General features: G+C 46.9%; 1 protein-coding gene across 1 annotated transcript in view; it reads left to right on the top strand.

The window, feature by feature from the left end:
• Positions 1-20,864, top strand: part of mthfd1b (methylenetetrahydrofolate dehydrogenase (NADP+ dependent) 1b) — a 104,082-nt gene that overhangs the window by 20,286 nt on the left and 62,932 nt on the right. Inside the window, exons 2-7 of the mRNA XM_060829507.1 lie at positions 4,676-4,760; positions 8,329-8,388; positions 11,516-11,569; positions 13,059-13,195; positions 14,263-14,363; positions 19,627-19,763. Of these exons, the coding sequence (XP_060685490.1) occupies positions 4,676-4,760; positions 8,329-8,388; positions 11,516-11,569; positions 13,059-13,195; positions 14,263-14,363; positions 19,627-19,763 (574 nt within the window). The remainder of the gene's footprint in view (positions 1-4,675; positions 4,761-8,328; positions 8,389-11,515; positions 11,570-13,058; positions 13,196-14,262; positions 14,364-19,626; positions 19,764-20,864) is intronic.

Genomic DNA, 20,864 nt, shown 5'->3' with positions numbered 1-20,864 from the left:
CATGGAGAGGAAAGGACTAAAAGGGTATGGGCCAAGTGCAGGGAAACGGGGTTAGTGTGGATGGTCATTTTGGTCAGCATGGACCAGTTTGGGCCAAAGAGCCTGTCTCCGTGCTGCAGGACTCTCTGAACGAGGGGACGCTGAGGGGAAAGGATTTTGTTCTGAGACAATGTGGGAACAAACTATCGATGTCAGTTTGTATGTTGTGTGATCTTTACGTCGGTAATGAGTGTAGTAGGCTGCATGTGGATGAGTAATGTTGTTCATTGAGGACACAGAGCTACTGTCAAGGGCTGCTTCTGCAGAATGCCTGTCCCCTGTGATGCAACACCAAGGTCTTTCAGAGGCTGACCTTGGGTTGGTCGGGGGAGCAGAAAGGATTGGGAGTAGTCACGGATCGGACTGGAGTCACCGAGGTCAGGACAGACATGTTATTGGGGGGTGGGGGGGGGGTGGTTGGACTCAACACAGACAGTCTATCGTTTGTTTCCCAAGAGTTCAATTCTATCGTTATCATATGATGATTCTAAAATTACATTGGCAAATCTAATCAAAAATTCATATTCTGGTTGTAAGTATAGTCACATTTTATTCATTTTCCGTTTCATTTGAAATTATTTTAACTCTGTGAAGACCACAAATCCTTTTTCCAACTCGAGTGGTTTCCATACGGTCTCTGACAGCAACTAAAAGTCACTAATGCTCAGGTGGGTTGAGAGTCACATTGGAGTCAAAGTGTGGGGCTGGAAAAGCACAGCGGGTCAGGCAGCATCCGCGGAGCAGGAGAATGGACGTTTTGGGTATAAGCCCTTCATCAGGAATCCCCATCCACTGCCTCCAACCTCATAGCCCTGGACCACCCCCCCCCCCCCCCCCCCCCCCCCCCCCACCACCCCTTCAGCATTTGCAGTCCCCATTTTCTCCAAGAGTCACATCTAGGACAGACCAGGTAACGATGGCAGAAGGACACGGGTTTATCCAATAATCAGTAACATTTCATAGTCTCCATTGCTGAGACTAGCCTTCTTTTCTCAGTTGATGAATTAAATTTCAAGCCCAGCAGACTCCTTGGTGGCTTTTAATCTCATCGTATTGTGGCATTAGCCTAGGCCTCTGGTTGACTAGTCCAGTGCGTCAGCACTAACATTTACCGGATCCCCTATTGACCTGGACAAGAATGAAATGACTTCACTTTGACTGTTCTTTTTTACACCAGTCCAACATAAAGATCACACACAATACAAACTGACATCGATAGTTTGTTCCCACATTGTCTCAGAACAAAATCCTCTCCCCTCAGCGTCCCCTCGTTCAGATGTAGAGATACAGTCAGAGAGTCCTCCAGCACCGAGACAGGCCCTTTGGCCCAAACTGGTCCATGCTGACCAAAATGACCATCCACACTAACCCCATTTCCCTGCACTTGGCCCATATCCTTCTAGTCCTATCCTATCCATGTATTTGTCCAAATGCCTTTTAAATGTTATTAATGCACCCACCTCAACCACTTCCACTGGCAGCTCATTTCATATGGGTACCACCCTCTGTGTAAAAAAGTTGCCCCTCAGGTTCCCCTTTATTCGTTCCCCTCTGACCTTAAACTGATGCCCTCTAGTCTTCAATTCCCCAACCCTGGGAAAAAGACTGGTGCATTCAACCTCTCCATGCCTCTCACGATCTTCTGCACCTCTGTATAAAGTCACCCCTCAGTCTTCTACTCTCGAAAGAAAAAAGTCCGAGCTTGTCCAACCTCTTCCTATAACTCAAACCTTTGAGTCCCAGCAACATCCTTGTAAAGTTCTTCTGCACTCTTTCTAGTTTAATAACATCGCAACCAGCTTTCCAACCAATGAGGTATGTTTTAAAAATGCAGTCAATCTGATAATATAGGAAACGTGGCATCCAAATGGATCCAGCAGTGTTTCAGTGATGTTAATTGAGATTAATGGATATGATCTTGTAGCCATTCCAGAGGCATGGTTCCAGGAGATTCCAGCTGGCAGCTAAATATTCAGGAATGTGTGACTTTTCAGAAGGACAGACAGGAAGGAAAGAACAGCGGGATTGTTTGGAAGAAAGGAGCAGTAGGCCATTTGGCCCCTCGAATCTGTTGCACCATTCAATATGGGCACGGCTGATCATCTAGCTCAGTACCCTAATCCCACACTCCCCTCATATCCCGTGATCTCTATCACCACAAAAGCTATACCTATCTCTTTCTTGAAAACACGCGTTGGCCTCAATCCGACTCTGTGGCACTGAATTCCACAAGCCCCCCCCACTCTCTGGGTGAAGATATTTCTCCTCATCTCAGTCCTAAAAGATTTCCCCCATAGCCATAAACTGTGACCCCTGGTTCTACCCTCCCTGTGGGGTATATTCCTCCTTCATCTAACCTGTCTAGTCCTGTGAGAATTTTATAGGTTTTTGAGATCACCCCCTCATTGTCCTAAACAGTGAGTTTAATCCTAACGGACAAAATCAGTCCTACCATCCCAGGAATTAATTTGATAAACCTTTCTGCACTCCCTCTATAGAAAGAAAATCCTTCCTTATGTAAGGAGGCCACATCTACACACAATATTCCAGGTGTGGAAAGATATTAATCTGGAAAATCAGGTCATGCTCTGGGGACTAGAGTTCAAATCCCATCATGGTAGTTGCTGGAATTTGAGTTCAGTAATAATGTTAATAAGAGTCAAATGATGACCCTGGAACGATTGCAGACTATTAGGAAAAAGTCATCTGGTTCACTCATGTCCTTTGGGGAAGGAAACTGCCACCTTTTACCTGGTGTCTAGTCCCACAGCATGGAGTTGACTCTTAATTGCCATCTGGGCAATTAGTGATGGATAATAAATGTTGGTCCAGCCAGAAATACACACATCCCATGAACAAATAGAAAAGAGGGCGCAGAATGTAGTCTGGGGGGTGTGAGATGACTTTAATGGCTATCCACCTAATGAGCTGATCACGTCAAAAAGGAGAAAGATGCTAGATCAGTTCTACAGCTGGTGATTAGGGAACTAACGAGAGAGAAAATGTGCTTGACCTCATCCTTACCAACCTGCTAGCTGCAGATGCACCTGCCCATGACAGTATCAGTAAGAGTAACCACTGTCTTTGTGGAGATGAAGTTCTGCCTTCACATGAGAATGCTCTCCATCATGTTGTGTGACACTACCACCAAGCTAAATAGGACAGATTTCAAACCGATCTAGCAACTCAAGACTGGACATCCATGAGGCTCTGTGGGCCATCGCCAGCAGCAGAACTGTACTTCAGCTCAATCTGTAAGCTCATGGCCCAGTCTATCCCCCACTCAACCAGTACCATCAAGGTAGGGGAGCAACCCTAACTCAATGGAGAGTGCAGGAGGGAATGCCAGGAGCAGTACCAGGTATACCTGAAGGTGAGGTATCAACCTGGGGAAGCTACCAAACAGCATAAGAGCAAGTGACAGACAGAGCTAAAGGATTCAATGCATGAAAGAGCCGAATTCCAGAGGTGAAGTGAGGGTGACTGCCCTTGACTGAGTGTGGCATCAAGAAGCACCAGCTCTCATCAATGGGTATCAGGGGTAAACTCTCTGCTGGTTGGAGTCAGACCTGTCACATAGGAAGGTGGTTGTGGTTGTTGGAGGTCAGTCACCTCAGCTCCAGGATATCTCTGCAGGAGTCCCTCAGGGGAGTGTCCGAGGCCCAACCATCTTCAGCTGCTTCATCAATGACCTTCCCTCCATCATAAGGTGGAGGATGAACTTGCAAGTTCCCCTCCAAGATACTCATGACTTAGGAATGTATCCCTCAATATCATAGTGTCACCACCCCGGAGTCCCTTCCCTAAGGGCATTGTGGGTCTACAGCACATGGACTGTAGCGGTTCAAGAGGGCAGCTCATCCCCACCTTCTCAAGGGGCAACTAGAGCAATAAATGCTGGGCCCAGCCAGCGACACCCATGGCCCATGTATGATTTTTTTTTAACAAGTGAAATCATTCTCCCTCTGCTTTCCTTTTCCTGTACTAAATTGAAAGGCTCCCAAATGGTGATGTTTGTTTTATTGCTGGTCTGTTAAAGTTCAACCCAGAATCGAGGCTATGTAGAGGAATTTGGACTTATTCCTGCTTATGTGGCCTTGACTGTGCAAAAACTCTGCAAAAGGCATAAAGTAAATCTAATATCCATAGGCTTCTGATTTATACCGGTGTTCCTTATAAGCTGTTCTTTATAATGGTGCGATAGTCGGCTGAAGAATTTGTGTGGGAGAGAGTGGGGGACACAGGCAGGAGGAACACATCTGAACATTGTTACAGAATTCACAGGCAATGACCAAGCAAACAAGTAACTCTATCACTGTTCCAACAAGCACAACAGGCCAGTCCATTCCAGTCTTTCAGCTGAATTTTGGCACATTTTGCAGTTCTGCTGTTGTAGTCATTCCCTTCGGAAATGCACGGGACAGCTCACTCATTCTCTCTCGTTGCCCGGCTGTGGGGTTGCAGGCTGGTTGGCATGCTTTCCCACCCAGTAAACCCAGGCAAGAATCTGGGCAACGTGAGAACCGTAGCGAGTATTGTGTCTGGAGTTAAGACTTCAGCGTAAGGAATTTCATTTCAATTTGAAAGGTTCCATGTTCAAACCTCCAGAGAATGATCATCATTTTCCTTTCCACAGCCAAGTCAGAGAACGGTTGAAGAATGAAGTGATTCAGATGAAGGAACAGGCTCCAGGCTTTCGGCCTGGGCTGGCAATTCTGCAGGTGGGTGTCAAATCTCTTCATTCCGAGAGAATCATTATCACTCTCGTCTGGCTCTGTATTCCAGACATCGAGTGAATTGGTTTTTGCAGCAGGGTGTGAGTGCAGTGGTTGTGGTGTAACTGAAAAACCAAGGATAGCTGCTAATGTACCATTTGCCAGGAAGGTTATCAAAGGAGAGGAATATTCAGAAAAGAGCCGGAACTTGGGGAGCGTTAGTGGGAGCAGAAGCAGCTGTGATCAACAAACACGAGGGGAGAGTGAGGTGGTTTTTATTCATTCACTGGCTCGGCCAACATTTATTGCCCATCCTTAATTGCCGCTGACTGGGAGAGGTTGTGACGCTGTAAACTGAGTTCAGTGCCCGAGCAATGATTTAAGCTTCCGTTCCCAGTCATAGGGCAGCTGAGTGGGTGTGTTTGTGCTGTTGAAGGCATCTCTCTGATTTGTCGTTTCGTCTACACTATTGTGAATGAAGCAGGGGGAGATCAGCTAGGACCCAACTCCACTGGTTCCATAGTGCCGGCTGAAGGAAAAAAGGAGTTGCCTGGTTGATGTACAACTATCGCAGATTGAATGATGTTGTGCTAGTGTCGTTGCTCTGTGTGTGAACCCATATTGCGTACACATTGCAATCAAACCCAGCCCCACAACCCATTCCTGGGAGGTAACAAGTTGAACCGTTTAGCCTAGCCCCATTAGAGTTTAGATGATGAGGACATGAGCTTATTCAAATGTATACGATTTGGATCAGATTTGGATAGAGATTGGGGGGATATATATCCTCTTCATTGGATAGGCTTTGGGGCGGGGGGGGAATGTATCCTCTTCATTGGATAGACTTGGGGAGGAAGGGGGAATGTATCCTCTTCATTGGATAGACTTGGGGGAGGAAGGGGGAATGTATCCTCTTCATTGGATAGACTTGGGGGGGGGTGATTGTATCCTCTTCATTGGATAGACTTTGGGGAGGAAGGGGGAATGTATCCTCTTCATTGGATGGGGTTAGGGGAGGGTGTATCCTCTTCATTGGATGGGGTTAGGGGAGGGTGTATCCTCTTCTGGACGAGACCAAAACATAAGGGACTCGATTGGAGATCTTCCTTTTAAGACAAGAATGAAGATTTTATTTTCTTTCAGGTGGTTAAAGCCTGACATTCTCTTCCCCAAAAGGAAGAGAAAAGGATGGAAAAGAGTTAGCTGTTTGCTTATTTTAGAGGAGCATAAGCACCGGGAGCAAGAGATGGCCATGTGTCCCTTTAAGCCCAGTCTACCAAAAAATAAGGTTATGGCTGACCTGGCTGTGCTCTCAAGTCCATTTCATGGTCAGACCCATAACTCTGCGCACTCTCGTCTGTCAAAAATCTTTGGATGGTGGGCGTGGATTGTGTTATCATGGATACCCCGAGAACTTCCCTATGGTACAGTAGCACTCCCCCTCTGGAAAGTTTCAGTAAACAGATTGGGAGGGGTGTGACTTCAAGTATTGAAACACCATCTCTCCACGGCTGCGGTGAGTTTGCAGAGTTTTCTCCCCTGGTGCAGGCGTTTGGTGGGAACTCGACTGTTGATTGCTTGCACTCAGGCAGTTGGACCATGGAGTTATGAAGTGCGATAATTCCACATTGATTGTGGTTTGTGTTTGTGAGCTGCCGTTCAGCAGGAACTCCCTGGGACACCAAACCACTCCAGCTCTGGTACGCTACAGTTGGTGCTGTCAATCACCACCAGCTTGGAAACCAGCTGGAGACTTCTGTTAGGCCTCACCGGGGTAGTGTGCTGGGGATCAAGCCCCATTAGTCCCAGAGTCATCACACAGTTTAAAGATTTTATAAAATTTACCTGACTTTTGGATCCACAATAACGGGAAGCACTGACCTGATCAGTCGGACCCAGTCCGGTGTTGGCATGTTAATGACAGGGTGGTCCTGAGGCCTTCATTGCTGGAGGGGCTGGGTGCACGTAGGCCCCTACAAATAGGGGTGTGAGGGATCTCCATGTCTCGTGCACACCCCAATATTTCCAATTGCCCTGAGGACAATGTCCATTGTCTCCATTCAAACCCAAATTTGGATGTGTATTGTAGGGTTTGCAGCTCCCAGGTTAGTTGCAAACTGTCTGTGGGTGTTGCAATATGTGTGGAATCTGCAGCATATGGATTAGCACAGTTACTTTAGTCATGGCTGGCTTCCATTTCCCAGCATGCTTTAATAATTGTCCATCTTTTGTAACTTAAAATTTAAATAAAAAAGAACAAGCAACTGTTGTGAAAACTTTCTTTCAATCAACCTGGGTCCTGATAGTGACGAGCCTTTGGGACTGGACTGGACTGGACTAGGCAAAAGTGAGGACTGCAGTTGCTGGAAACCAGAGTTTAGATCAGAATGGTGCTGGAAAAGCACAGCAGGTCAGGCAGCATCCGAGGAGCAGGAGAATCGCCGTTTCCGGGCAAAAGCCCTTCATCAGGAATAGAGGCAGGGAGCCTCCGAGGTGGAGAGATAAATTGGGGGGGGCGGGGGGGGGGGGGTTCTGGGAAGAAGCTAGCAAAGTGTACAATAGGTGAATGGGGGTGGGGATGGAGGTGATAGGTCAGAGAGAAGGGTGATGTGGTTAGGTGGGAAGGGAGATTGGGACGTAGGACAGGTCATGAGGATGGTGCTGAGCTGGAAGGTTGGAACTGAGGTAAGGTAGGAGGAGGGGAAATGAGGAAACTGGTGAGGTCCACATTGATGCCCTGGGGTTGAAGTGTTCCGAGGTGGAAGATGAGGCGTTCTTCCTCCAGGCGTCAGGTGGTGAGGGAGCAGCGGCTGAGGAAACCCAGGACCTGCATGTCCTTGGCAGAATGAGAGGGGGAGTTGAAATGTTGGGCCACAGGGTGGTGTGGTTGATTGGTGCGGGTGTCCCAGAGATGTTCCCACTAAGCGCTCTGCTAGGAGGCGCGCAGTCTCCCCAATGTAGAGGAGACCGCATCAGGAGCAACGGATACAATAAATGAAATTGGTGGATGTGCAGGTAAAATTTTGGATGTGGAAAGCTCCTTTAGGGCCTTGGATGGAGGTGAGGGAGGAGGTGTGGGCACAGGTTTTGCAATTCCTGTGGTGGCAGGGGAAAGTGCCAGGATGGGAGGGTGGGTTGTTGGGGGGTGTGGACCTGACCAGGTAGTCACGGAGGGAACGGTCTTTGCGGAAAGGGGTGGGGAGGGAAATGTATCCCTGGTGGTGGGGTCCTTTTGGAGGTGGCGGAAATGTCGTCGGACGATGTGGTTAATGCGAAAGTTTGTAGGGTGGAAGGTGAGCACCGGGGGGGGGGGTTCTGTCCTTGTTACGGTTGGAGGGGTGGGGTCTGAGGGCGGAGGTGCACAATATATGAAGTTAGTGTCACTAGACTGGAGTGTGCTGTCAGGAAGCTCTTTAAAGTTATATCTTTCTTTCACGTTCTAATTAATATCTCGCTCCTTTTCAGGTCCTTCCTTCTCATAATCCGGGCCCCACCACCACCACCACTACCCCAGCATTTCCATTTGCTTTCTCTCGCTCAGTTCTTTGTATTCTCCTGTGTTCCCTCTCCCTAGGTTGGGGATCGAGAGGATTCAAACCTGTACATCAGTATGAAGCTGAAGGCTGCAGCTGAGGTATGAATCTGGTGGTTGTTACACATGCTACACGTGACCATCTTTACTGACATTGTGTTCACTGGTTTATAATTGTTAATGTCCATTCGGATTATAATGTCAATAATCAGTCTCTGAGTGTCTGAAATTCCTTTTTTCTCACCTCTCAGGATCCTGCTCCCATTCAGTCCATTTCCCTCTACTTGCAAATCTAAATTGAAAGGCAGAAAAGTTACATTAAACTTAAAGTATTGGTTCAGTTGCAGTTCGATCCCTGTCCAATTCTGGTCTTCATATAATGTAAAGGTATGTTTTTTATTCATAGAACATAGAACAATACAGCACAGAACAGGCCCTTCAGCCCACGATGTCGTGCCGAACATTTGTACTAGCTTAAGCACCTATCCATGTACCTATCCAATTGTCGCTTAAAGGTCACCAATGATTCTGACTCTGCCACTCCCACAGGCAGCGCATTCCATGCTCCCACCACTCTCTGGGTACAGAACCTACCCCTGACATCCCCCCATACCTTCCACCCTTCACCTTAAATTTATGTCCCCTTGTACCTGGGGAAAAAGTCTCTCACTGTCTACTCTATCTATTCTCCTGATCATTTTATAAACCTCTGTCAAGTCACCCCTCATCTTTCGCCATTCCAATGAGAAAAGGCCTAGCACTCTCAACCTATCCTCGTACGACCTATTCTCCATTCCAGGCAACATCCTGATAAATCTCCTCTGCACCCTCTCCAAAGCTTCCACATCTTTCCTAAAGTGAGGCGACCAGAACTGCACACAGTACTCCAAATGTGGCCTAACCAAAGTCCTGTACAGCTGCAACATCACCTCATGACTCTTGAATTCAATCCCTCTGCTAATGAACGCTAATACACCATAGGCCTTCTTACAAGCTCTATCCACCTGAGTGGCAACTTTCAAAGATCCATGAACATAGACCCCCAAGATCCCTCTGCTCCTCCATCTTACTAAGAACCCTACCGTTAACCCTGTATTCCGCATTCTTATTTGTCCTTCCAAAATGGACAACCTCACACTTGACAGGGTTGAATTCCATCTGCCACTCCTCAGCCCAGCTCTGTATCATATCTAAGTCCCTTTGCAGCCAACAACAGCCCCCCTCACTATCCACAACTCCACCAATCTTTGTATCATCTGCAAATTTACTGACCCACCCTTCGACTCCCTCTTCCAAGTCATTAATAAACATTACAAACAGCAGAGGACCCAGAACTGATCCCTGCAGAACTCCACTTGTAACTGGGCTCCAGGCTGAATATTTACCATCTACCACCTCTCTCTGACTTCGACCGGTTAGCCAGTTCTCTTTCCAACTGGCCAAATTTCCCACTATCCAATACCTCCTGATTTTCCGCATAAGCCTACCATGGGGAACCTTATCAAATGCCTTACTAAAATCCATGTACACTACATCGACTGCTCTACCCTCATCCACATGCTTGGTCACCTCCTCAAAGAATTCAATAAGACTTGTAAGGCAAGACCTACCCCTCACAAATCCTTGCTAGCTGTCCCTAATCAAGCAGTGTCTTCCCAGATTCTCATAAATCCTATCCCTCAGTACCCTTTCCATTACTTTGCCTACCACCGAAGTAAGACTAACTGGCCTGTAATTCCCGGGGTTATCCCTGTTCCCTTTTTTGAACAGGGGCACAACATTCGCCACTCTCCAGTCCCCTGGTACCACCCCTGTTGACAGTGAAGACGAAAAGGTCATTGCCAACGGCTCTGCAATTTCCTCTCTTGCTTCCCACATAATCCTAGGATATATCCCGTCAGGCCCGGGGGGACTTGTCTATCCTCAAGTTTTTCAAAATGCCCAACACGTCTTCCTTCCTAACAAGTATCTCCTCTCGTTTACCATTCCATTTCATACTCTCCTCTTCAACAATACGGTCCCTCTCAGTGGTGGGTGTGTGGAATGCACTGCTAGCAGTGGTAGTAGAGTCAGATACATTAGGGACATTTAAGTGACTCTTGGATAGGTACATGGATAATAGTAGAATGAAGGTGTGTAGGTTAGTTGGGTCTTAGAAAGGATGGTACAACATTGAGAGCCGAAGAGCCTGGACTGTGCTGTATGTTCGATATTCTAAAGGTCAGTGAGGAAGGTGCAGAATCGTGAGTGAGGCAAAATTGAGAGGCTAGGGCTTATACCAGAAAAGAGACATTTGGCAGCGATGGAATCTTTTTAGGGTGGCACGGTGGCTCAGTGGTTAGCACTGCAGCCTCAGTGCCAGGGACACTGGTTTGATTCCACCCTCGGGAATCTGTGGGCGACTGTGTGAAGTTCATACATTCTCCCAGTGTCTGCGTGGGTTTCCTCTGGGTTCTCTCCCACAGTCCAAAGATGTGCAGGTTCGGGTGGATTGGCAGTGGGAAACGCAGGGTTACATGGATAGATAAAGAAAGGTGAGTCTGGGTGGGATGCTGTTCAGAAGGTCGGTATGAACTCAATGGGCTGAATGTCCTGCTTCCATACGGTAGGGATTCCATAATTCTATAACCGAAAATGTTCAGTAGAACAAACACAGAAGGGATGTCTCCATTTAAATGGGAGACTAAAACCAGATGTCATAAATTTTGCCATTAATAAATGCAGAAGGAAATTCAGAAGAAATCCGAGAGCAATTAGAATGTGAAAGTTGCTACCTCGAGGATTATTTGAGGTGGAACAGCTCAAGATGCATTTAAGGAATAAAGACATAAGGGAGAAAGGGATAGAAAGATATACCGATAGGGTGAGGTCTGGTAGGCTGGGAAGATAGCAATCTGGCATGGAACAATTGAGGAGAATGGCCCATTTCTGTGCTGTGTATTTGAAGTAATTTTCTGAATGGTGCATCCTAGCTGTAATTGGAGACGTGAGACAGCAATTCAGCTGGTGAGTGCCTTCTCTCTCTCCACACCCCTGCCCAAGATCTGAGCTTGGGCAACAGGCTTCTGAAAGACATTAAAAACACACACGCCCTACTTTCCCGTGATGGTGTACATTGAGGTGACAGTAGAGACACCGTTCTGTGTTTGAGTTTTGTTATCAGTAAAACTCCTCTGTTCTGTCTGACTGTCTGTAATAATGCTGATTTTTTTTTTATTTTACCCTCTAGATTGGGATGAATGCCAACCATGTGAAACTGCCAAAAACGGCCACTGAGGATGAGGTAAGCACAATTCCTACTCTCTTTATCCCCAATGGTTCTTTCACTGCCCAGGCCCTGAATATCATCATTCTTGCTGTTGGTGTAAGAGCAATGTAACTGCCTCATTCTCCCCTACACCATGCTTTGCTTCATGTGAGAGTTCAGATGTTGACGATCAGCAGATGGTGCCATCCTGATTTTGCAGTAAGACATTATAAATTTGGAGCATTCAAATCAGGTTTAACCCCTCCCTAATCCACAAACCAAACTGAACATTACAGTCCAGTGGAGATTGGCTGACACAACACAAACTCATGGCAGTTTTATGTTTGTTCTGTAACTTTGCCCCAAACTGGACAGATTATTCTGCACACCAGTCATTCCAATAGCACCTTCCTTAAAAGGTGTCTTCCCTTCAGGCAGTAACTGGCTATCGGCCCTTGTCAATTACAAAACTTCTGTTTTTATTCACTCTTGGATACGGTTTTTGCTGGCTGGGCCCAGTATTTACTGCCTGTCCCTAGTTGCCCTTGAGAAGGTGGGGGTGAGCTGCCTTCTTGAACCATTGCAGTCCGTGTGCTGTAGGTTGACCCACAATGTCCCTTAGGGAGGGAATTCCAGGATTCGGACCCAGTGACACTGCAGGACCGACGATTATATTTCCAAATCAGAATGGTGAGTGGCTTGGAAGGGATATGGAAGAGGGTGGTGTCCCCATGTAACTGCTGTCCTTGTCGGCATGGTGGTTCAGTGGTTAGCATTGCTGCCTCACAGCGCCAGGATCCCAGGTTCAATTCCAGCTTCGGGTGACTGTGTGGAGTTTGCACATCCTCCCGTGTCTGCGTGGGTTTCCCCTGCGTGTTCCGGTTTCCTCCCACAGTCCAAAGATGTGCAGGCCAGGTGAATTGGCCGTGCTAAATTGCCCATAGCGTTAGGTTCATTCGTCAGGGGTAAGTGTAGGGGAATGGGTCTGGATGGGTTTCTCTTCGGAGGGTCGGGGTGAACTTGTTGGGCCGAAGGATTTTAGATTTTTTTCACACTGCTACAACTGACCGTAAATAGTGGAGGGAGTGGATGTGGTGCCAATCAAGCAGCTGCTTTGTCCTGGATGGTGTCGAGCTCCTTGAGTGTTGTTGGAGCTGCCCCCATCCAGGGCAAGTGGGGAGTATTCCATCACACACCTGACTTGTGCCGTGTAGATGGTGGACGGGCTTTTGGGGAGTCATGGAGTGAGTTACTCACTGTAGGATTCTTAGCTCTTATTTAGCTGATCCAGTTCAGCCTCTGGACGGTGGTCACCATCAGGATGTTGATATTTCTATATGACTTTGAACCTCTCCTCTAATCCCAGAGCCAAACCCCTTGGAGAATTTGCTTCTTAAAATTAGCAATAATTCTCATAATATGATGATTATGTTTCAGACTTTGCAGGGGTATGTGGAGTGGTACCTTGCTGTGTTGGTTAGATTTTTAGTCGTTGTGGTAATTGACTTGTTTTTGACATGTGCAGGTGCTGAGGAACATCACGCACATTAATGAGGATCCCAATGTCCATGGTTTGATTGTTCAGCTGCCGTTGGATTCCATCAACCCAATTGATGTTGAGAAAGTAACGAATGCAGTTGCCCCTGAGAAGGATGTTGATGGGTAAGGGTTAAGCGTTTCTGTGTTAGTCGTGAGATGCAGGCAAGCTTGGGAATTGTTCAGCACAGGCCTGTGAATAATGATCCAAAGGTGTGGGTGAACCCTACTCTGAGCACAGGGTGCGTCATTGTGCCCCAGTGATTCCCTGGGGAGGGGAGGAATAACATGGTTGGTCAACTCAAGCGAAACCTGGAATTGAACCAGGGTCTCCTTTTCTCTCCAGCTCTCTGTCGTACTCCTGTCTCCTGAGTTAACCAACAAAGAGAAGTTAGGTATTGGTTTATGGGTGCTGTTAGGAAATGTTTCTGGCTCTTAAGTTTTAGAGAAAACATTGGTTTGTGCGAGAATCCCAAGTGTCACTTTAGATGAAAGATGCTCAGTGTTCAGCTGCTCTGTTATACCTGAGAAAAGAGAGTCCAGTGCTGATATTTTGACCTTCAGACACCGTGGATGTCTGTGAAATATAGTCTTGTTGTAATGTAGGAAGTGCAGCCAACCTGCTCACAGCCAGTTCCCGTGGCCTGCACTGTGATAACAGTTGTTTTGTCTTTAAACTGACGTTTGGTTGCAAGGAAAACTCCTCTGTCATTCTTTGAATGAGAGAGAGAATCAAATCTGTTCACTTTAGCAACAAGGATAGTGACTGCGGTCTGAGCTGACAGCTTTGGAATGGTTCGTTCATCTGGATCAGTTGTCAGACTGTACTAAAGTTATATTTGCAGTTCCTTAACCAGAGTGGATCCCGGGAATGTCCTGATTGATATGTTTTGACTTGACTGATGCAAGTTCATCTTGGAATGTGGGTGTGGTGGGTGAGGCCAGCATTTATTGGCCAACTGCGATTGAGTTGAAAAGGTGGTATTGGGAGATCGTCCTCTACGTTAGTGTCTTCCTGAAGAAGAGAAGAAATGTCAAGTGTGAGTTGTGACCAGACACTCCAGTGAATAGCTGGGACTTCACACTCTCTCATCAGGGATAGATGTGAGGTGTAGTGAGTGTGCTGTACACTGGATGGATTCGCAGTACATGCCATTTGTTTTTTTGAAACACTCAATGATTGTTCCTTCCAGATTAACCAGCATTAATGCAGGGAAACTGGCTCGTGGAGACCTGGGTGACTGCTTCATCCCCTGTACTCCCAATGGCTGTCTGGAGCTAATTAAACACACAGGTAGGAACTACATTTCAAACAGGAACATAAGAAATGGGAGTAGGAGTAGGCCACTCCTCCAATCTGGTCTGACATTCACTAAGAGTGTGCCTGAACGTTTCCATCAATCCCACTTTCACCCCATCCCTAAATACCATGATTCCTGGATCTCTGATCACCTACTGGTCTCCGTTTAGACTATATCCAACAACTGAGCAGCTACAGTCCTCTGGGATAGAGAATTATGTTAAGACCACATTTTTTACTTTACGTTTGAATTGTGGACTCAAATGGAAAGATTCACTTCGCTTTTGAAAGAGTTCCTGACACTCATTGTGAGTTGTGTTTACACTGTTGCTTTAGAACCTAGAACAGTACAGCACAGGAACAGGCCTTTCGCCCACCATGATGCCATTCTAAACTACTCCCATCAGCCTGCACGTGTTCCCTTCTCTCTATTCCTGCCAGTTCACGTGTCTGCCTTTGTTATTGGATCTGCTTCGACAACTCCCTGGCAGTCACCTACCACCCTTTGTATGAAAGTCTTTTCTCACTTTCCCCCTCTCACCTTCAACCTATACCCCCTATTTGACATTTTTACTCTGGGAAAAAGAGTTCAACTATGTCTCTCAGAATCTTATATACTTCTATCAGGTCGTCCACAGCCTTTGACACTCTCATGAAAAAAAATCCAAGTTTGTTCACCTCTCATAGAATCCCTACAGTGTGGAAACGAGCCAAATGGCCAATCAAATTGACACTGACCCTCCGAAGCACATCCCACCCAGACTCATCCTATCCATGTAACCCTAATTTCCCACCTAGTTTACACATCCCGGGACACTGGACAATTTCTCATGGTCATTTGGACTATTGGAAGAAACCCAAACCGGAGGGTGGAATCGAACCTGGGTCCCTGGTGCTGTGAGGCAGCAGTGCTAACCACTGAGCCACCATGGCTCTCCTTATATATAATACACTCCAATCCAGGCAACACCCTGGTAAACCTCTTTTGCACTCTCTCTCCAAAGCCTTCGTATCCTTCCTATAGTGCACACATTAACTGCACTGCACACAATATTCTAAGTGTTGCCTAACTAAAGTTTTATACAGCTGCAACATGACTTGCCAACTTTTGTACTCAATGCCCCAGCCAATTAAGTTAAGCATGCCATATGCCTTCTTTACCACTTTATCCACTTTCAGGGAGCTATGGACCTGCACCCCAAGATCCCTCTGTAGCTCAATGTTCCTTGATCAATGTAAATTGACATTTTCAGTATATTTTTCTCTCTCATTTGACCTCCCAAAATGCATCACCTCACATTTGTCTGGATTAAACTCCATCAACCATTTCTCCACCCAAGTTTCCAGCTAGTCTACATACTGCTGTATCCTTTAATATCCTTCCAGCCTATTCACAACTCCACTAACTTCCGTGTCATCTGCAAACTTACTAATCAGACCACTAACAGGTTCATTCAAATCATTTATATATACTACAAACAACAGAGGCTCCAGCACTGATCTTTGTGGAACAGCACTGGTCACAGTCAGAAAAACACCCCTCCACAACAATCCTCTGTCTTCCATGACCAAATTAAAAATCACACAACACCAGGTTATAGTCCAACCGGCGTATATTTAAAAGTACAAGCTTTCAGAGCACTACCTCCTTCATCAACCTGAGCAGTGCTCTGAAAGCTTGTAAGTTCAAATAAACCTGTTGGACTATAACCTGGTGTTGCTTGATTTTTAACTCTGTCCACCCCAGTCCAACACCGGCTCCTCCACATCATGGCTTCCATGACCAAGCCATGACCAACTCACTGGGGATTCCATGCAATATGATCTTCTGTACCAACCTACCGTGAGGGATCTTATGAAATGTGTTGGTCTAGTCCATGTAGACAGCACCCAGTGCCCTCCCCTCCTCAATCATCTTCAAGTAGTGGGGGGGGGGGATTGTGGGAGAAAGATGTTTGCGATCCAATGGCCGCTGTGGGTGTGTATGTTCTGAGCAAGTGATGCCCAGTGACAGATTGTTGATTGGTTTGTGCAATCCGGACTAGTTACGGAGGCCAATAATCATCAGCGTGGCAACAGTGCTCTGATTGGCTCCTGGCCAGATGGTGGTCCGAGAGTGTGTAAACAATACAGAGGCAGAGGGTCTGCAGATTACAAGAGAGAGCACCTCTCTTTATCTCACTCTGCAGTGAAGTCACCAAGAAGTGAAAGACAGCTAACCTCTCCCACCATTAGCTGTTACCTGTAACTAGTTACTGAAACACTGAACCATTAATGTATCAGACACGTATGGGCCTGGAGTTACATGTTGGGCAGACCAGGTAAGGACGACAGATTTCCTTCCCCAGGGGATATTGGTAACGATTGATACTGGCTATGGAGTTGAAATTGGGTCAGTGTCTTTACTGAATTCCAATTGCACCATCTCCCATGTGGGGACTTGATCCCCTGTCTCACTATTGACAGTGGAAGAATAGCAATATAGTTTCTTATCAGGGTGATGTGGACTTTACCGGCCGTCTCGTACTGGGACAAAACAAAAAGCTCTGAATGCTGAAGATCTGGAACAGAAAGAGAAACTTGCTGGAAAAAACTCAGCAAGTCTGGCAGCATCTGTGGAGAAAAAACAGAGTTAACGATTCAAGTCCAGTGATCGATCTTCAAAACTGTAAACCCTTCTGAGGAACGGTGACTGTACTTGAAGTGTTGACTTTTCTTTTTCTCTCTCCACAGATGCTGTGAGACCTGCTGAGTTTCTCCCAGCAATTTCTGTTTTTAATCTTTTTCGGCAGTGGGAGTTGCGAGTTTGGGAGATAATACCTGAAGAGGACAGGACATGTGGCACCATGGTGTCAGTGCTTCAGGTGGTGAATGAGATGGTGATCGAGTGCACTGCTTTGTCCGGGATGCTGCTGAACTTGTCGAGTTATTGTCAGAGCTGCACTCACCTGTCACCCTCCTGGACTGGAGAAACTTTGGGAAATGGTGGGAGCCCAAGCTCTGAACAGGACTGAGTGAGTCTGCTCTTGATGAACTTGAGCAGCAGCATAGGCCTGAGGACTGTGGGATTACAGCCACTGGATCCTGGCCTCAAGTTGGGGAGCAGGCTTCCTGTGAGCCATCACATTCAGAGTGCCACTTTTCTGGGAGGGGGGGGGGGGTGGCAAGGACCAACAAACCACTTGCTCAAGGGTTTTTGTGTCACTGGGGAGGGAGTGTGGCCATGGTCACTGGGTTAAGGGGGAGATATAGTGGTGGTGTCACAAAATCCAGGTTAAATAGAAAGAATACTGGCAGGGAGGGTTGATAACCAGAGAGCATAGGTTTAAGAACAAGTGTGGGGGTTATATGCTGAGGGGAAACCCTTTCTTCCACAGTGAGTTGTTGTGATCTGGGTTACATTTCTTGAAAGGCTGGTGGAAGCAGAATTGACTTCAGATTCATACAACACTGGACATACAGGCCCTTCGGCCCAACTCCGCCATGCCAACCAGGTTTCCTCAACTACTCCCATTTGGCCCATATCCCTCTAAACATTTCCTGTCCATGTTCCCATCCAAATGCCTTTTAAATGTTGCAGTTGTACCAGCCTGCACCACTTCCTCTGGCAGCTCATTCCATACACGTACCACTCTCTGCGTGAAAATGTTGCCCTTCTGGTCCCTTTTTAAATCTTTCCCCTCTCGCCCTAAATCTCTGCCCTCCAGTTTTAGACTCCCCTACCTTGGGGAAAAGACCTTGACTATTGACCCTATCTATGCAGCTCATGACTTTATAAAAGAGGAGAAAGTGAGGTCTGCAGATGCTGGAGATCAGAGCTGAAAATGTGTTGCTGGAAAAGCGCAGCAGGTCAGGCAGCATCCAAGGAGCAGGAATATCGGGAATAACAGGGTTTCTTTTCCCTGTTATTCCCGATATCCCTGCTCCATGACTTTATAAAGTCAACCCTCAGCCTCCAACTCTCCAGGGGTTTGAAAAGTCCTGGCCTATCCAGCTCTGCCTATAACTCAACCCCTCCAGGCTCAGTAACATCCTTGTAAATCTGATTGAAGATTTGTAGCTCGGGTATCCGTTGTTGTGGTTCTGCTCGCCGAGCTGGAAGTTTTTGCTGCAAACGTTTCGTTCCCTGGCTAGGGAACATCATCAGTGCTGTTGGAGCCTCATGTGAAGCGCTGCTTTGATGTTTCTTCCGGTATTTATATTGGTTTGTTCTTGCTGCTTCCGGGTGTCAGTTTCAGCTGCAGTGATTTGTATATGGGGTCCAGGTCGATGTGTCTGTTGATGGACGTTCTTGCCGTTTCCGGGTGTCAGTTTCAGCTGTAGTGGTTTGTATATGGTGTCCAGGTCAATGTGTCTGTTAATGGAGTTTGTGGATGAATGCCATGCTTCTAGGAATTCTCTGGCTGTTCTCTGTCTGGCTTGTCCTATGATAGTGGTGTTTTCCCAGTCAAATTCATGTTGCTGGTTGTCTGAGTGTATGGCTACTAGGGATAGCTGGTCGTGTCGTTTTGTGGCTAGCTGATGTTCATGGATGCGGATTGTTAGCTGTCTTCCTGTTTGTCCTATATAGTGTTTTGTGCAGTCCTTGCATGGTATTTTGTAAACTACGTTAGTTTGGCTCATGCTGGGTATTGGGTCCTTTGTTCTAGTGAGTTGTTACTGAGTGTGGATGTTGGCTTGTGTGCTGTTATGAGTCCTAAGGGTCGCAGTAGTCTGGCTGTCAGTTCTGAGACGCTCCTGACGTATGGTAGAGTGGCTAGTCCTTTTGGTTGTGGCATGTCCTCGTTCCTCGGTCTATCTCTTAGGCATCTGGTGATAAAGTTGCGTGGGTATCCGTTTTTGGCGAATACCTTGTATAGATGTTCCTCTTCCTCTTTTCGCAGTTCTGGTGTACTGCAGTGTGTTGTGGCCCTTTTGAATAGTGTCCTGATGCAGCTTCGTTATAACCAATATAAACCAATATAAATACCGGAAGAAACATCAAAGCAGCGCTTCACACGAGGCTCCAACAGCACTGATGATGATCCCTAGCCAGGGAACGAAACGTTTGCAGCAAAAACTTCCAGCTCGGCGAGCAGAACCACAACATCCTTGTAAATCTTTTTTTGCAGGGTCTTGAGGTTAATTGGATGTCTCTTTGAAAGAGCTGATACCAGCACAATGGGCCGAATGGCCTGCTTTCTGATCCACCGATGTCTAGATTGTCTCTCCAAACCCAGCTGTCTTTCTGAATGTTTTCTGCCTCCCGTTGCTGCAGGAGTGAAGCTGGCTGGCTCTCGAGCTGTCGTTATTGGAAGGAGCAAGATAGTTGGAGCCCCCATGCGGGACCTCCTGGTCTCAAACCACGCCACTGTAACCACCTGCCATTCGAAGACGGCTGACCTGCCGGGGGAGGTAAGGGAAGCTGTAACTACAGTGATAAGAGGAAAGGGGAGTGGGCGGACTAGGTGAGAGGCTGAGAGTTGTTGGAGTAAAGCCAAACGTCTCGCTCTTGGAGACTGGATGAAGTTGTCACTAATGCATTGATGGTTCTGTGGGGAAAAAAGATTCCAGGAAAATGGTGAATGACTCAGGCCCCGTTTCTTACCCTTTTGCTGGTTCGTTGGAAAAGGTGAGGATCTACTTTCTTGAAACCCTCCTAACAGTGTTTCCCTGTGGCTGGGGCAAAATTCAGTGGAATTTAATTGGGGTTCAACTCACCAACCAGAGAAACTGGGAGAACAGCTTTGCTTCTGAGGGCTAGGCCATCTGGACCAAGTGCCTGTCAGGAGACCTTTCACTCATCAACACCCAGAGATTAAAATTCTTTTCTCTCCTTAAACACATGGCTCCATCCAGCAACATCTTTTGTGCTGAAATTCCTCCATGGTTTCCTCCCCTACATCTGATCACCCCACATTCTGAGAGCTCTGTCCCTGTTTGTTTGTCTGATGTTCTTGTGCATCTCCCATTCCCCTCCTCCTGTTATTGGTCACCTTGGCCCAAACCTCAGTAACTCCCCTCCCTAAGTCTCTCTTCACGCACTTGTTAAAACTCATCGCTTTGATCAGGCCTTTGTTATGTAATTGATCCCACTACCTCCTCTGCGTGGCTCACTATAGACTTCCCTCTGAAGCACCTTGCGATGGTTTGCTACAGTAAGGGTGCTATATCAATGCAAAGGTTTTTCCAAGGAAGCAGGAGATGGGCAAGGCCACATGTGACCAGCAGATTCCATGGTGTCTCACCCCATTTAAGTGTTTCTGATCCTCCATTCGCTTGCCCATTGAATCCAGTTACCTACTTTCCTCTGGTGATGAAGGTGTAGTCAATGCTGGAACCTCATGATCTTGCAGACTAGAGCAATTTTTACTGTTTGTGCATTGTGCTTGCAGCATCCTGTCTCTGCCTGCTTGTCTTTGGTGTGGAATTATTATTCATTGCAGTTAGTGCTGTTACCCATCAACATAGCCTCCCAACCCTAATAAGCTTCTCCTAAATGCACCGCTGCTATTC

This window comes from Hemiscyllium ocellatum, chromosome 8, assembly GCF_020745735.1.
Source record: "Hemiscyllium ocellatum isolate sHemOce1 chromosome 8, sHemOce1.pat.X.cur, whole genome shotgun sequence".
Lineage (NCBI taxonomy): Eukaryota > Metazoa > Chordata > Chondrichthyes > Orectolobiformes > Hemiscylliidae > Hemiscyllium > Hemiscyllium ocellatum.
This window is presented reverse-complemented; position numbering and strand designations above follow the sequence as displayed.